Source organism: Clytia hemisphaerica, unplaced genomic scaffold (assembly GCF_902728285.1).
Source record: "Clytia hemisphaerica strain Z4C2 unplaced genomic scaffold, Clytia hemisphaerica genome assembly, whole genome shotgun sequence".
NCBI lineage: Eukaryota > Metazoa > Cnidaria > Hydrozoa > Leptothecata > Clytiidae > Clytia > Clytia hemisphaerica.
The window spans coordinates 227997-246209 of record NW_027103544.1 but is presented as its reverse complement, the minus strand read 5'-3'; the positions used below and the strand labels follow the sequence as shown (position 1 = coordinate 246209).

General features: G+C 36.2%; 1 protein-coding gene across 1 annotated transcript; it reads left to right on the top strand.

The window, feature by feature from the left end:
• The first annotated feature begins 6715 nt into the window (after nt 1–6715).
• LOC136800031 (lysosomal acid lipase/cholesteryl ester hydrolase-like) lies at nt 6716–16148 on the top strand. The gene is made up of 7 exons (XM_067056649.1): nt 6716–6922; nt 10548–10861; nt 11167–11410; nt 11772–11927; nt 12854–12925; nt 14739–14807; nt 15397–16148. The coding sequence occupies exons 1-7, from the start codon at nt 6818–6820 to the stop codon at nt 15640–15642; spliced, it is 1206 nt and encodes a 401-aa protein (XP_066912750.1). The 5' UTR covers nt 6716–6817; the 3' UTR covers nt 15643–16148.
• The last annotated feature ends 2065 nt before the right edge of the window (nt 16149–18213 follow it).

Sequence of the window (18213 nt, the reverse complement as noted above, 5' to 3'; positions counted from 1 at the left end):
AACAGCTCTAGAGGAACCTTTTCTAACAGTGGGGATAAAAATTCCTATCGAAACCAGCGGGTAGGGGCCAGTAGGGGGTCCCAGCGAGTCTGTGACACAGGGGTGTGACACAGGGTAATCGCCTCTGTTGAACAAGGGATTAACCTACACGTGCACTTAGCGATTGCTGCACCCGGGAATTCGAGCAATATGCCGTGTGGTGCGTGTTTAAACAGTACTAATAATGTTAGGAGCTCAAATCTGTTTTTCTTAGAGACTCCTTATTAATGGGAAAAAAATTGGGAAGATTGGACGGCGGTTAATAATTTCGGGTCAAAAGATAAAGAGGTTAGTTTGTACAATATGTCTCATAAAATAAAACAATTTGAAATAACAAAGTGAAAACATTTTTTTTATGAAGTCATTGATGAAGGCATCAATTATAATGTATGTCATCTTTATGAGTTATCAGTGGCTGTTTTTAAGCCCCTCTTTTCGCCTTTTTTGAACAACGATACCGAATTACTGTACCGGTCTGTTTGAAAATATACCGGTAGATTACTGTGTAAAGATCAATACCGGAAGACGTCTAGATGAAAAAGGTCATATAACGGAATACTGGCCTCTTGGAAGCCCACCTATGTGCACCACACACCAACCATGCTATTGCTCTTATAATTGCTTTTTTAATTATTTCTTTAAAAGAAACGTCAACATACTTTTTAACTTGATTTGCTAGCGAGGCTACTTATTTAGTCATATAAAAGGTCACGTGACCTGTGAAATTAGTTTTGAATTAATTCATAAACCATAAAATATATCATAAAACTAGCGCTCCCAAACGTTGTCACAGACGACTCACAATCCAAAATATGCGAATAACCATAAAGTAAGGCGGCTTTGAAATTTTAACACTACCACGTAACATTAAAATGAAGTGTTTAGACAAAAAATACGGCAAATTCTCAAACCATTTCTTATGAATATTATGAATATTCATTCGACTATGTATTTCATAATCTTGAAAGCAAAACATTTTCGGTACTCTACCGAGATGTCTTTAAAACGTGAGGCTGAGTAGGGAAATGGTGATAGAGATTTTATTTTGGCTTTAAATGGAAGGTAATGTATAAAGCTTGATAGGAATCATAATTTCCAGGATAGGAATACTCTCCTTCAGTACAATTTCTAGTCCAAAACACCAAAATCAAGATTTTCGGTACTCTACCGAGGTGTCTATAACGCGAGGCTGAAGAGAATGGTGAAGAGAATTTTGGTTTGATGAAGACTTCATTTTGGCTTTAAATGTAAGGTATCAAGGCTTGATAGGAATCATAATTTCCAGGATAGGAATACTCTCCTTCAGTACAATTTCTAGTCCAAAACACTAGAATTAAGATTTTCGGTACTCTACCGAGGTGTCTTTATAATGCAAGGCTATGAAGAGAAATGGTGATAGAGAGATATGTTGATAGAGACTTCATTTTGGCTTTAAATGGAAGCTAATAGATAAGGCTTGATAGGAATCATAATTTCGAGGATAGGAATACTCTCCTTCAGTACAATTTCTAGTCCAAAACACTAAAATTAAGATTTTTGTACTCTACCGAGGGTCTTATAATGCACTATGAGCGAAAGGTATGAAGAGAAATGGTGATAGAGACTTCATTTTGGCTTTAAATGGAAGCTAATAGATAAGGCTTGATAGGAATCATAATATCCAGGATAGGAATACTCTCCTTCAGTACAATTTCTAGTCCAAAACACCAAAATCAAGATTTTCGGTACTCTACCGAGGTGTCTTTATAATGCGAGGCTATGAAGAGAAATGGTGATAGAGACTTTATTTTGGCTTTAAATGGAAGCTAATAGATAAGGCTTGATAGGAATCATAATTTCCAGGATAGGAATACTCTCCTTCAGTATGAAAATTGGGCAGAAAGTTGAATGTGGTGCTGGAATTGGCGAATGTTGTGCTGGAGCGAAAACGAAAGTCCCGAATGTGGTGCTGGAGCGAAAACGAAAGTGCGAATGTGGTGCTGCGAAAGTGGTGTTGAATGTGGTGCTACGAATGTGTTGCTGGCTTGCTTTTGGTACATTCAACACCACATTCGCAGCACCACATTCGGGACTTTCGTTTTCGCTTCAGCACCACTTTCGGACTTTCGTTTTCGCTACAGCACCACATTCGGAAATTCCAGCACCACATTCAACTTTCGATTCAATTTTCATACTGAAGGAGTGTATTCCTATTCTGGAAATTACGATTCCTGTCAAGCCTTATCTATTAACTTCCATTTCAAGCCAAAATGAAGTCTCTATCACCATTTCCCTTCCCAGCCTCACGTTTTAAAGACACCTCGGTAGAGTGCCGAATATCTTAATTTTGGTGTTTTGGACTAAAAATCATACTGAAGGAGAATATTCCTATACTAGAAATTATGATTCCTATCAAGCATTATCTATAACCTTCCATTTCAAGCTAGACTGGGAATCCAGTCGTTTATAACGTTTTTGTTGAAAGCGGGAAATTTTTATGTCGGGATATGGTTAAAATAAACGACTGGGCTAAGGTGGTTTCCGTAGCTTATGGGAGTCCCAGCAGGGCCCGCAGATTTCTGCGGGGTGAGAAAACAATCATATACAACAAAATATATAAACAAATAAAAATTTCAACCAATGAGAATTTCTAAGTGAAAGAAATAAAAACAAACCAAAACAAACCAACAAGACTCCCTGAAAATGTTAATCAAAAACATGAAAAAAGAGAATTTTTATGAAAAGTTTGTTGTGCACAAAATATTCTAGACGACTATATTGATCTTCCTGTCAAGTTTTCTACTTCCTATTTTTTACTGAGTTAAGTCGTCTATCATGCTAGACTAATTTCAAGCCAAAATGAAGTCTCTATCACCATTTCCCTTCCAAGCCTCACGTTTTAAAGACACCTCGGTAGAGTGCCGAATATCTTAATTTTGGTGTTTTGGACTAAAAATCATACGGAAGGAGAATATTCCTATACTAGAAATTATGATTCCTATCAAGCATTATCTATAACCTTCCATTTCAAGCCAAAATGAAGTCTCTATCACCATTTCCCTTCCAAGCCTCACGTTTTAAAGACACCTCGGTAGAGTGCCGAATATCTTAATTTTGGTGTTTTGGACTAAAAATCATACTGAAGGAGTGTATTCCTATTCTGGAAATTATGATTCCTATCAAGCATTATCTCAACCTCGTCCCCGTGTATCCCAGGCTTTATTTACGTTGTTACTGATTGACGCCAGAGAATACCCTGGTGTTGGCTGATGCGAGTTCCCCCTCTCAGAGGGGGAACTTCTCAAAACAATACGTCATAAAAAAATCTGACTTTACAAAAGTTACACTGCAATGCAATGGTTTCAAACCCAGGAACGAATGAAATCTGACGTTTTGTTTTTGAATTACGTAATCTTACGCGTTCGAAAACCAGCCAATGCCAGAATATTATCTAGCGCGCTATCAGTAATCATCAAAAAGCTGATAATGCACAGGAACGAGGTTGGCATTATCTATAACCTTCTATTTAAAGCAAAAATTAAGTCTTTATCGCCATTTTCCTTCTCAGCCTCACGTTATAAAGACACCTCGGCATCCCGCTTTGTTCAATGTATTGTCGGTCCCATCGTTCCCACCTCCCACCGGGTCTGTGAGATAAGGATGTACTATATGGACATGGCCAGAGCTCTTTTTAAAAGAGTAAAGCGAAAAAAATAGGTTCAAATTTAGTACTCACATGCTTAAAACGCTCAAAAAGACATACAAACAAGCCCTAATGATTCTGATACAAATTATGGACGACTCAGTTTGCAGTTTACTTTAAAGAAAATACCTTTGCTCTCGCAGCAGTGGAGGGGGAGGGTTAAGATAATGGGGGTACGAAATGCTGGTAATTTTTTCTTGAAATTCCTTAATCTTGGTCAAAAAATTCTCAAAAACAGGTTCTGGCAAAATAACGTCAATTAAATCTGACAATAATGGCAATATCGAAACGAATCGCTGGAAACTTTTTTGTGCAAGCTAAATGCCCGGAGGTTGTAGATTATGACTAGTGAGATTTTGCTAAGTACCCGACTAGAAATAACCGATGTTGTTTGATGGCTCCAATTGATGCCCCTGTTTTGCTCCCAAAAATGGAATGACAAAAAACATAAGTGACTGTAGACCATGGTTGGCGCCGAAGAGAAAACTTTTTAATTTTGACCCTCTTTTATTTGCTTCAATACGACCATAATTTGGAATGATTTTGCCAATAACAGAGGTTCTTGAAAGTCCGTTAGGGATTAAAAATTTCCTTTTGTTTTTATAAACGTGGGAGACCAGGGCACTCCGCCTGCAATGACTCTGGGCCCTGAATCACGCACTATGTATAACCAGGCTTTTATCATAAGGAACCATTTTCGTGGCAAATGAGGGCCATACACGCTTCGAGAGAGAGGGTTAAACTAGTGTGATTCAAAGATGTTTACCTCCTATTACTATTAGAAACATAGCTGATTGCTTCGCGCACCTGCACTTCGCTCCCCCTTTAAATATGGGATTGGTGTGAACCTCAGGTTGTAGAACTGAACTGAAAAGGTGCCTATCTCAACAGCCCCAGAGGAACCTTTTCTAACAGTGGGGATAAAAATTCCTATCGAAACCAGCGGGTAGGGGCCAGTAGGGGGTCCCAGCGGGTCTGTGACACAGGGGTGTCACACAGGGTAATCGCCTCTGTTGAACAAGGGATTATCTACACGTGCACTTGACTCTTAGCGATTGCTGCACCTGAGAATTCGAGCAATATGCCGTGTGCTGCGTGTTTAAACAGTCCTAATAATGTTAGGAGTTCAAATCTTTTTTTTTTTTAGAGACTCCTTATCAATGGGAAAAAATCGGGAAGATTGGACGGCGGTTAATAATTTCGGTTCAAAAGATAAAGAGGTTAGTTTGTACAATATGTTTCATGAAAATAAAAAAAAATTGAAATAACAAAGTGAAAACATTTTCTTTATGAAGTCATTGATGAAAGCATCAATTATAATGTATGTCATCTTTATGAGTTATCAGTGGCTGTTTTTAAGCCCCTCTTTTCGCCTTTTTTGGAACAACGATACCGAATTACTGTACCGGTCTGTCTGAAAAGATACCGGTAGATTACTGTGTAAAGATCAATACCGGAAGACGTCTCAAATAGCAGAATAACGGTAATTTTTCTTTCGATTCGAATAGCAGAGATGAAAAAGGTCATTTAACGGAATACTGGCCTCTTGTAAGCCCACCTATGTGCACCAACCATCCAACCATGCTTATTGCTCTTATAATTGCTTTTTTAATTATTTCTTTAAAATAAACGTCAACATACTTTTTGACTTGATTTGCTAGCGAGGCTACTTATTTATTCATATAAAAGGTCACGTGACCTAGTGAAATTAGTTTCGAATTAATTCATAAACCATAAAATATATCATAACTAGCGTCCAAACGTTGTCACAGACGACTCACAATCCAAAATATGCGAATAACCATAAAGTAAGGTGGCTTTGAAATTTCAACACTACCACGTAACATTAAAATGAAGTGTTTAGACAAAAAATACGGCGCAAATTCTCAAACCATTTCTTATGAATATTATGAATATTCATTAAAGACTATTTGTTTCATAATCTTGAAAGCAAAACATTTTCGGTACTCTACCGAGGTGTCTTTAAAACGTGAGGCTGAAAAGGGAAATGGTGATAGAGACTTAATTTTTGCTTTAAATGAAAGGTAATATATAGGATTTGATAGGAATCATAAAATCCAGGATAGGAATGCTCTCCTTCGGCACAATTTTTAGTCCAAAACACAAAAATTGAGATTTTCGGTACTCTATCGAGGTGTCTTTAAAACGTGAGGCTGTGAAGGAAAATGGTGATAGAGACTTCATTCTCACTTTAAATGAAAGATAATATCTTAAGCTTGATAGAAATCATAATTTCCAGGATAGGAATACTCTTCTTCTGTACAATTTAAAGGCCAGAATACCAAAATTGAGATTTTCGGTACTCTACCGAGGTGTCGTTAAAACGTGAGGCTGAGTAGGGAAATGGTGATAGAGACTTTATTTTGGCTTTAAATGGAAGGTAATGTATAAAGCTTGATAGGAATTATGATTTCCAGGATAGGAATACTCTCCTTCAGTACAATTTTTAGTTCAGAACACCAAAATTAAGATATTTGGTACTCTACCGAGGTGTCTTTACAACCTGAGGCTGAGTAGGGAAATGGTGATAGAGACTTTATTTTGCCTTTAAATGGAAGACAATATATAAAGCTTGATAGGAATCATAATTTTAAGGATAGGAATATTCTTTTTCTGTACAATTTTTAGTCCAAAACACCAAAATTAGGATTGTTGGTACTCTACCGAGGTGTCTTTAAAACGCGAGGCTATGAAGAGAAATGGTGACAGAGACTTCATTTTTGCTTGAAATTGAAGCTAATAGATAAGGCTTGATAGGAATCATAATTTCCAGAATAGGAATACTCTCCTTCAGTATGAAAATTGGGTAGAAAGTTGAATGTGGTGCTGGAATTGGCGAATGTGGTGCTGGAGCGAAAACGAAAGTTCCGAATGTGGTGCTGGAGCGAAAACGAAAGTGCCGAATGTGGTGCTGCGAAAGTGGTGTTGAATGTGGTGCTACCAATGTGGTGCTGGCTTGCTTTTGGTNNNTTTTACAACTTTCAAAAGATCATATTTCATTTTAAGTTGACCTGTCCTTTTGGACACTAACTAAGGGTTTTCTCTTTTTACTGAAGATTAATAAGAGTCCTTATAATGCTACATAAGAAAGTTTGGATATTTTTCTTCTTGGAAGTTTGTGCTGTTAGAGCTGGAATCATCAGCAGCATCAAGAATGACCCGGAAACAGCAATGCCAGTGGTATGTGTTTCAGTATTTTATATGTATACTGTAGTTTTATTCCTACATAGACTCCTGTCTACTTTCTAGATTCTTTCCAGTCATACACTGCCCTGTGGCCCTGACAAAAAATAGAACTACAGTACAATGCCAGATGCCAGAAGAGGACCCTGCCGACGCACCGGACTTAACGAACACGGGACACGCGAAAGTCCGGTGTAAGATGAGAATTTTTTTTACCACCAGACAATCTCTACACACGACTAAAGGAAGTCGGATGTCTGGTGTCGGAGAAGGATTTTTTCCACCGGACAATCAAAACACATAACCAGTCCGGTGTGTCCGGTGTTTCTTAATTTTTTGTTTCATAAATGTCTGGCGTCCGAAATTCCCTGTATGCAACACCGGACTGACACCGGACTGACACCGGACTTACAACTTACTGCGTCCGGTGCAGCGAAAGGATACTTTTTGCCACCGGACAAATACACCGGACAGTCCGGTGCGTCGGCAGGGTCCTGATGCCAGATGATCTCAATCGAACGGAATCGACGATCAGGCAGTCCAACCAAATCAAACGCAATCGAGCGATTGAAGTTCGATTTTCGAACGAACGTCAAAATTCTGGGTAATATTCGATTGGTTCGATTGTTGTTTGACTGGTTCGATTGTCGTTGTTGTCGGGAAACGTCGCCCAGTTCGGAAGCGTATCGTATTGTTGAACGACCCTGCTGGTGCACCCAGTCGGGTGCTGTCGGGTGTTTTGTCGGGTGCTGAAATTTCTAAATTTGCAAAAACACCAGACAATAGCGCACCCAAAAGTACAGTTGGGTGCTAAAATTCCTAACTTTGATACATGTCGGGTGCTGTTAAAAGCGCCCAAGATAAAAAAAAGTCCAAAAAATGGCGATTTCGATGACGTCAGCATTATTAATGACAGTAAAAAAATTAAAACGTCGACCAGCTCATCATGTAGCCCTGATCATAGGCTTTCAGAAAAGTATATGGTTTAGTAGTAGTTTTTTTTTTTTTTATTATTAAACCAATTTCATTTATCTTATTTTTGTTAATGCTTTTATATGTAGGGAGAACAAACATTTATGTTGTTAACTACTGAAATATATAGATAGATAGTAGTATGTTTAAGTAGCACCTGACAAAAGTGCACCCGACTGTCGGATGTTTAAATTTCTAACTTCAAACACCCGACAACAGCACCCGACTGTCGGGTGCACTGGCAGGGTCGTATTGTTGATCATCAGACCATACTGCTTTCTAACCGTCAAAACAAAGATGACGGCAAAAAATAGACAATCAACTCCAGACGATCTCAATCGAACGCAATCGAACATCAATCGAACGCAATCGAATATCAATCGAATCTGAAAATTGCGGTAATATTCGATTGAGATTCAATTGTGTTCGACAATCGAATTTCAATTGGTCGATTGCGTTCGATTTGGTTTGACTGGTTTGATCATCGATTCCGTTCGATTGAGATTGTCTGGAGTCAACTTTCATATTATTCCTATCTCTAAATAAGGGTGTCAAAATTAGAAGACGGATGTCAAAATTAGACCAACTTACGGTATAGAAGAGGACGGGTGGTGACATTAGACATAGTGTCCTCCCCCCCCTTTATAAAGGGGGGGGATTCTGATTTTGGCCCTTTTTTTAAAGTATGGGGGGAAATGAAAAATTTGAAATTTGCTGGGGGAAAATAAAGAGGGGGGAAAACCATAAATTTAGGAGATTTTGACTGGGGGAACTTCACTGATCTCAAGGTGATCTTGTTGCAAAACCTGTTTAAGCAATAAAATCAGCAAATCTTTTGGGATAAACCAACTTTTCAATACAATTTCCAGCACTTTCAAGGCTATTTTTTCAAGCTTTCCAAAATTTCAAACTTGACTTAAGGCATTTTTATGTTAACCATATGGGGAACCGCAAAATCTTCAAATAGCTGGGGGAATTCAAAAAAGAGGGGGGAACCGAAAAATTTTGAAATATGGTGGGGGAAATAAAAGAGGGGGGAATGGAGAAAAATTTTGATTTTTAGTGGGGGGAACCAACCCAGGAGGACACTATGATTAGACCAACTTACAATAATATTTCGCACAAAAGTGAATTTTCCTGAAGGATTTTGAAAATCGCAAGTAGTTTTTAAGTGCCTTAACTTGTGGTTGGAAAGTAATAAAAGTTGATCTTATGTTGACATCTCTTTCTATCAATTTCAGCTGATAAAAAGGGTGTTGGGGTGTTGACATTATGCCAAGTTCTGGTAATACACCTTTCCCGTAATTCAAACTTCTCAGTTAAATGGCCCGGGAAAATGTGCGCCCACCACCGTTGTGTGTAAAATTATTTGGGAAGTAAACAAACGCGTTTTTTCCTGCGAGGGGTTAGGGAAAGTGGGTTTTCAGCTTCTAACTTTTGATAGCAATCTTCTTTTGGCAAAAGATTTTCAGGTTGGTATAATATCATGAATAGATTGACTGAGATTGAACATACTAAAATTTGAGGAGATTTTGTTTGACAGAACTTACAACTTACAACTTACTCTACGGAAACGCAGGCAAAAACGGGTTTGTTTACCTCCAGAGACTAAATGGTGAAGAGCATCAAAATAATGCATGTGCATTAGTTTTACGAATTACGTATTACGAATTACGAATTGTATTCGGGACAGCCTTCTTAGAGATATCAGAATTAAAAGAAAGATTGACTGATTGACAGATTGAAACAAAGACGTATCAATGATTCTGACCTTTTTATTATTACTAGGTTTAAAGAAGGGTGTCTGGATTAGATGAAGATTGTCGTTGTTAGACCAACTTAGGGTACAGTTTCTAACTCTGATTTTTAGGAGCTTAGGATCTGAAGATCCAAAAGTCTGTGAAATGTCTGATTAGGCTGAGATCACAGCCTGGAAGCCCTTATACCTCCCCAAATAAAAAATATCTGATTAGATAAAGTAGAAAGCGGGATAATGTCATTCTTGCTTGAACCTTGAATTAAGCAAAACGGGAAAAATATACCCAGAGATGCCAACATATTCAGATTATAATTGTAGCAACAAGCTAAAATTAAGAAGGAAAAGCTTAGATTATATAGGTTAGAATGAATAATTCTAAGTAAAGTATATTGAAACCCCAAGCATTTTTTGTACATTTGTTCAGTCTCAGGAAACTTCAAAATTATTAAAAGTTTTTGTGGGTTACCTTGTAAAGAAAGTCCACTTTCTCTTTTTACTTAACTTGTGCATAATTTTTAAAAATTGAAATTCTGAGAGAATTTAATTTGGCAGTTTCTAAAGTCATTTCAATTTTGGGCATGACTGATCTTTTGTTATCAGTAGTTTTTGACAATTTTTCTCGAAAATGTCATATATATTGAACACATCTTAAGATATCCAATCCATAAAATTGATTAACCTGCTTTTCACACTTTCTGAAAAGTGTATTTCGACTATGAAACTTGTTGGTCAAATTAAAATTAAGTAATATTTAAGTTAACAGGGCTCCATGAAAGATTCAAAAACCCTAAAAACTGTACAAATCGACTCCAAGTCGTGTCTTTTGATGAAAAAAACCATCCAAATTTGTATGAGGCCTCTACCAAGTCACTATTCGAACTTTCGTTTAAGCCTGACATCATAAGATTCAATGGATATCCAGCTGAAGTCCATGAAGTAACTACAAAAGATGGTTACATCCTTGAGATCCATCGTATACCACATGGAAAAGAAAAACCACATTCAGCCAATAGACCTGTCTTTTTCCTCCAACATGGTCTACTATGTTCAAGTGCTGATTGGGTTGTTAATCCTGTCAATTCTAGTCTAGCATTCCTGTTAGCGGATGCTGGATTTGATGTATGGCTCGGTAACAGTAGAGGAAATACATATGCCAAGAAACATGCAACATTCCCTGTCGATTCTGATGAGTTCTGGAAATTCAGGTAATAATATTTAGATTTAAAGTTTTTTTTAATTTTCTGGTCGTTTCTTAAAAGAGAAAATTGAACTTAGTGTATAGTGGGAAAATCCATGGAACATGATTATACCCTTTACTGCCAATGGTCACAGTTCCCTGCTTTGGGAATTAAAAAATCTATAGAATAATTTTCATGATTCCAAGATTCCAATGATAGATTTAATTTTAATTCATGAAGATTTAAAGACATTAAGTTAACAGCTTGATTCGAAATAAAATTCTTCTCATACCTATGTAAGACATATTTTTACAAACTTCATTTTATTTTAGTTGGGATGATATGGCTGCAAAAGATATCCCAGCAGTCATCGAATACATCAAACAACAAACAGGAGTAGAGCAATTACATTATGCTGGTCACTCACAAGGAACCATGATTGCATTTGCTGGTTTTTCACAAAGCCAAGAACTTGCCAAATCAATCAAAAAGTTTTATGGCTTAGCACCTGTTGCTTACCTTGGGAATATGGAAAGTCCGTTGAAGTATTTAGCAAGTGTCACACCAGAACTTGAGGTTTGAATTACCTGAATTATTATAAGTATTTTATGAGTCTTTTAGAGAAATTTCTTACAAAGAAATAAGTTTTAGTATAGTTAGGTATAGTCACGTTCCCTCAAGGGAAATTGAATTTCCATAGAATAAGACAATGCAAGGAAATTTGATTTTCATGGAATAAGAGAGCACATGACGGGAATCGGATTTTCATGGAATAAGTTGAGAGTGCATCGAACGGTAGAGGTTCGTTTAAGATAATTTCTCAGTTTCTTGTTAAAGGTCGCTTTGTATATTATGGAATAATGAAGTCTATCGAATAGTAGAACATTGAATAAAAGAGCGTCAACTGTATATTGAAAACAATTTCTTTTTTTCCCAGTTCATTTTCGATGTATTTGGAGTTCGAGATTTCATGCCACAAAATTGGATTATCACATGGCTTGCATCACATCTTTGCACCAAATCAGTACTAAAAGACATCTGTGCCAATGTTGTTTTTGTTATTTGTGGATATGACAAACCGCAGATGAACGAGGTAACTATTGGTTGGTTTATACGAGACCTAACAAACCTTGAATCTAAGCCTTCGAACCCTCTCAATTCCAAGGCACCACAAGATGGTCCTTTCCTAACTTTGATTGGTTATAACTTTAAAAAATATGAAAAATATTAAAACTTTTTTAAGACTTAAAAATATACAATTTAACAGAGTAACGTTTTTACTATCTTTGCAAAGAATATTAAGTCTTAATGAAGTTTAATGGAAAAAATAGTGCTTCTCGAAAGCAAATTGTCGATATGTAAATAAGTTTTTTTTAAAGCTGCATCAAGAGATAGAGGTATTGATTTTGAGATTTTTAAGTTAACAACTTCTTTCGATAGTTATTGAACTGTACCCTTCAAAAGCAAAAATGAATCTTCTATGTCCAAAATTACATTGAAAATCAAATCATGGGCTCACCTTTTTAATGCAGCTACTCACTACTAGGTCTTAAAACATCAATTGTGGACACGGTTGATGTTTTTTATCCACAGTCAATAATTTTTATGGACAGTCAATCCAAACATCGACTGTCAATACTTTTCATCAACTGTCAATATCCAGATATCAACAGTCAATATCCAGACATCAGCAGTCAATATCCAAACATCGACTGTCAATACTTTTCATCAACTGTTGAGATTATTTAATTGACTGCTGATGTCTGGATAATGATTGTTGATATCTGGATATTGACAGTTGATGAAAAGTATTGACAGTTGATGAAAAGTATTGACAGTCGATGTTTGCATATTGACTGTCCATAAAAATGATTGACTGTGGATAAAAAACATCAACCGTGTCCACAATTGATGTTGTCAGGCCTAATAGTGACCTTGATGACTAAACCAAATTTCTTCACTGTACAATAAAAGCTTTCATTCAGCCCTACTTACAACGCTTGTGTATTTTTCTTTCAGACTCGTTTGGACGTTTATATGACGCATTCACCTGCTGGCACATCAGTACAAAATGTTGTTCATTATGCTCAGGTAGGTACTTATGACATAACTTTCGCGAATTCAAGGGAAAAAATATTTTTTCGCAAGCATAAACTTTTTTGAATCAAGACATAGACATTTTCACAAGAAAAAATTCCTTAGAAAGACAAATACTTCTTGAATTAGATTGACACTTTTACCTGTGAGCCTTTAACAGGTTAAAAAGTACCATAATTTTTGGACCTACCTGGAGGTCCTATAAATTAACCTGTGTCCGTCCCGTCCGTCTGTTACCAACTTTTCTCGGGATTGAATCATAGGAATCTTTTGATTTTTGGTACAAAGGTGCAAAATGGTGGTGGGCAAAATGTGACGGAGCCTGATTTTCAAAAAAAAATGTTTTTGGGCAAATTTGGGCCAAAAAACGGCTAAAAAAAGGGTTTTTTGGACTTAGTGTGAAAAATTGGATCATTAATTTTTTCCAATTTTTTTTGCATGGAAGTAAGGTACCATGATAGGTAAAAGATGGCTAAAGCAGATTTTTTGCAAAAAAGATTTGTTGGCTCAAAAAACGCATGTTTATCTATAAGAATCACTATTAATAAGCCTACATCAATGTTCTTAGTCAAATTACTCAATTTTTTTATGAGATAGATGTTTTTTTGCTCACGAGGGCTTACTTTCGAAGAATATGTGTGTTTAGACTTGAAATTTTGGTTGATTGGCGTGTTTTTATAAAAAAACTGGCCAAATTCGATATTTTTTTATAAGCACATTATCAATTACTTAGGTTTTAGCTTTTCTCGAGATTGGCTCTTTCATTCTTTATGATTTATTGCACAAACATGCATAACTATAAACCCTCGAATGTGACGGAGCTCGATTTTTTGGAAAAAAATTTTGGGGGTAAATTTCAGGTAAAAAACAGCCAAAAAAAGGGTTTTTTGGACTTTGTGAAATGTTGGATCATTGTTTTTTTCTGATTTTTTGCATGGAAGTAGGTAAAAGATGGCTCAAGCAGATTTTTGTAAAAAGAGAATTTTGTTGGCTCAAAAAACGCATCTTTATCTATAATAAGAATCACTATTAATAAGCAAACATCAATATTCTTAGCCAAATTACTCAAATTTTTGATGAGATAGATGTTTGTTTTTGCTCACAAAGGCTTGAATATGAAAGAAAATTTCAAGAGCATGAAAAGAGCATGAAATTTTGGTTTCTAAACGTCATTTTATAAGAAACAAACGACTAATTTTAATAGATCGTCACAATTTGTGTTTTGAATGATTGTTTAATGGTCACGCTCACGTAGATATCAATTATATATTGTGTTAAATGCATAACCAGGTAGGTCAATAAAAGTATCACTTGTTCCACTTGTTTCATTTTATCTTGGAAGTTTTATAGATTTATATACAGATTTTTCTATTTTGTTAATTTTGTGAAGCATAAACTTTCAAGAATTTTCAAAGATTTTCGCAAAAAGGTCACGATTTGGAATTTGAGCTATTTTTACAATCCTTAGGGACTAGACTGGAATTAGATTATGTGATTTTACGACCCTTAGTGGGATTTTGAAGATCCAAAAAGGGACTCTCAAGGGCGGCACATACCCGTACCCTTCTTTTGCCTAGGTATCCCCCGAAATATCGTTCCCGATAAGAACAATACCCTGATAAGTCATATAGCTCGTCTAAGTTGAGAGTTTTCTTGAAATAAACCCAACAGCCTTAAAACCTCTCAACGTTCATACCACATCTAGTGGATGTTTTGTCCATTTTCGATGTTTTTTTTACTTGTGTGCGCTCGTATACGTCATTTTAGATTAAGTATTTGTAACATCGCTTTTTCTTTTGAAATACAGGCCTACAAATCAGCTGCTTTCCAAATGTATGATTGGGGAAGGGAAGAAAACTTGAAAAGATACAATCAGGTAAAAGTTACTGTATGAACCTTGTACCAATTCGCATCGCTATTTGTTAAATTTCATATTATAGAAGGTAAACATGACAAGGACAAATCGCTCATATCTGTAGATAGGTTTTGGGTCACTTATTATAGTGTTTTATTTTCTTCGATATGCCATTAAGAAAACAGCCAGGACCCGAATGTCTTTTGAAAAGATTTCAAGTTCACAGATAATGTTGACAATGATACCAAATTATACAATGCATTTTCACCCGACAAAACAATGAAACGGTGTTTCATGCTGGTGCAATCTTTAGGCAATGCAGTGTGATTTTATTTACATTTTCTATATTATTGACTTCTTCAGAAGCAGTAGCACAAATTTTTGTAAATGTAATCAATCGCATGTCCAAACATGTCATAAGTCTAGCAATTCTATGAACAGTGATCAACTTTTTTTGGAAATGCTTTTGCTACACAAGGAGTAAAGAAAAGTTTATCCTTTGCCATTAAGCTCAAATGTATGCAACAGACCAGAATAGACACTGTTTTGCTTTTTGTTTATCTTAAAATTTCACTTCTTATATTTCGACTTCACTGCCTTTATTTTATAGACAACACCTCCACAATATGATTTATCAAATTTCCACGTCCCAAGTACATTGTATTACGGAGGTAATGATTGGTTGGCTGACTCACAAGACGTACACCGCTTATTTGATAGCTTACCTAAGGGTGTGCTGCATTCCAAAAAGTTTATTAAGAGCTGGATGCATCTGGATTTCATTTGGGGGATGGACGCTCCGACTGAAGTTTACGACGACCTGATACGTGACGCACTGTTAGATTTAGAGAAATAATGATACGGCTTATTAATTTGTGTTACTTGTGTTAATCATTTAATGATTGACCGAGCGAGGTTACCCTAATATTTCGTTCGAAAATAAAAATCCGATGCTCCCCTGAGGTTTAAGGTTCATTAATTGAGCAAATAATCTATAAGAAAGCCTTCACCTTACCTTATTATTTTTCATCCTCAGGCTTTTATTTTTTGATAAATTTTTATGATATTCTCCCTTTAAATTAATTTTCTAAATAGGTGCAACCTTTTTAGTATAGCCCTCGTCATATGACTGAATGCTGCTCTTCTTTGGGAGCATCTTTAGCTTATTGCGTTTATTCTAATTTAATTAAGTATTAATATTAGATTTAATTCATGCCTTTATTTTCTACTTTACCATCAACTATTACATTCTCATCAATTTTCAAACCATTTTGGGTTTATTTTTTATATAGCATTTATATTTTTGTGTAAATAGTCGAAAAATCAGATTGAATATATAAAAGAATTCTTAATGTGACGCTATTTTGATAAAGAATCTACTGATTTTATGTGAAATTAAATGCTAAAACTAAATGGTAAAAGAGTGAAATTGCAACCACTGACCAACGATGTAAAAATAATAGATAACCAACTACCTCTAGAAGGCACTTCTCCCAAGAGAACAACCATTGTTTTCCTATTGAAATGAGCACTCTATTAAAAAGCTCTGTGTGCAGTGTGTGTTATGCTTTTAGCCAGATTTTGACACACTTTTTGACATCCACTGAATTGATAGAAAATTTGAATTGTTATTTACTGCAAATTTTGGATTTTTTTTCAAAAGATAAAGGTACCAATCTTTAGACAAATTGACTACGGATCAGCCTGATATCGCTTAATCTTCATCTGGATAAATAAACGCTCATAAAATGCTGTTATCTGAAAAATATATGTGTGTGATTTGAAATGCGATATCTCACGTATGAAAAGTGCATGAAGGTTGCATGATACAAAATAAACAGATGAATGTTTATAGAACAATATTATCTAATTAAAAAATTCCTTCTGTGAGGCTGCCTATAGGGAGAGAGAGACTAAACCTACCCCAAAAAAGGTATAGGCCTCATAGCTGACTATGAGGATCACAGCGCATAAATTAAATTCAAATACTAATGAAAATACTATACTATCAAAAATAAATAATATACTTAGTAAAGTCTTAGTGGAAAATGCTAGTCGAAAAATAATATCATCAATGTAAACAATCAAGGGGTAATTTTCACAGAATAAATCAACTTTCTCCATTCCAATTTATTCATAGCTAAATCATGCCAAACATTAGGATCTATTCCAGATTTTTTCATACATTTATTCAAAGATCGACCGTAGGTGTACCTCGGAGCACCACGAGGACGTTTCGCACGAACCCAACATGATAACATTTTCCTTGGAAGACGATTCCAGGGCATTCGTATAACATGACCAGCCCATCTAAGTTGCTGACGACAAATATAGGTATCGATAGACTCCAACGAGAGCCTTTCTAACAACTCTGAAGTGCGTTTATGATCACGGAGGGACACGCGACATATATTTCGAATACATCGTCGATGAAACGATCTGAGCTTATTCAAAAGTTTCTCGGTCAAACACCAACATTCAACACCATATAACAAGATGGGCAATATGAACGTTTGATAAACATTTGCTTTTACTCGAACATTTATTTTTGAAGATGAGAACAAGGAATTTCTGATCATGCCGAACGCATTGCTAGCCTTTTGTATTCTGCGATCAACATCAAGGTTATCTGAAGAGTCACAACTGATAACACTTCCAAGATATGTGAATTCCTGTACGATGGGAATGAATCGGTTACCGAATTCTATGTTTGATAGGTCGACTTGATCAAAGGTAGACGGGTCTTAATACAAACAAGGCGGTTTGGAACAGAAAAGAACGACAGACTTTGAGTCGGGAGGTCCTGAATGGACTTCCATCCAAAACCTTTGAAAGTGAGTCATGCAGAGCGGTATTCCTTGAGTGACGTCTTCTCTTGTATCAAATATAAAGCTGTATCATCAGCGTACTCTGAATCATTGACTTCATACTCCTCCCCGTATGCACGATAGCTGCGACCAGTCATCTTAGCTGCCTATAGGAAAATACACTTTTTCTAACCCAAATTTTGGAAAAATATACATCACGTGATCGATTTTGTCCAATAGAAGGTTGCAAATGAAGCAAGTTTTTATTTAATTGCACTTTTTACGATGCAAAATGTCATTAATATTTTTACAACCGCGCAACACGGATGTTTTCTGAGAATCAAGGCAAGTTGGTTATCTATTATCGTTGCACTGACCGAGACTGAGTTCACTGACCTTTACTCTCGGGTAACTAATAGCCGGGGGGTTTGGAATAAGCGGGGGGGTTGGAAAAACTCCCAAAATTTAATAAGCGGGGGGGTTGGAATAAAAATGTCCTGGGTGGACAATGTTCGAAAAGGAGGCTGATACAGTAGAATTAGGGCAAAAGAGGGAACTTTCAAAAATTAATTTCCCAATTCAATAAGCGGGGGGGGGGGTTGGAATAAGAATGTCCTGGG

Bases quoted from the DNA above. Each gene is read 5' to 3' on its own strand.
- LOC136800031 (XM_067056649.1), top strand. From the start codon at position 6,818: ATGCTACATAAGAAAGTTTGGATATTTTTCTTCTTGGAAGTTTGTGCT. The intron at 10,862-11,166 runs GTAATAATATTT...ATTTTATTTTAG, and splicing joins GATGAGTTCTGGAAATTCAG to TTGGGATGATATGGCTGCAA. The intron at 12,926-14,738 runs GTAGGTACTTAT...TTTGAAATACAG, and splicing joins ATGTTGTTCATTATGCTCAG to GCCTACAAATCAGCTGCTTT.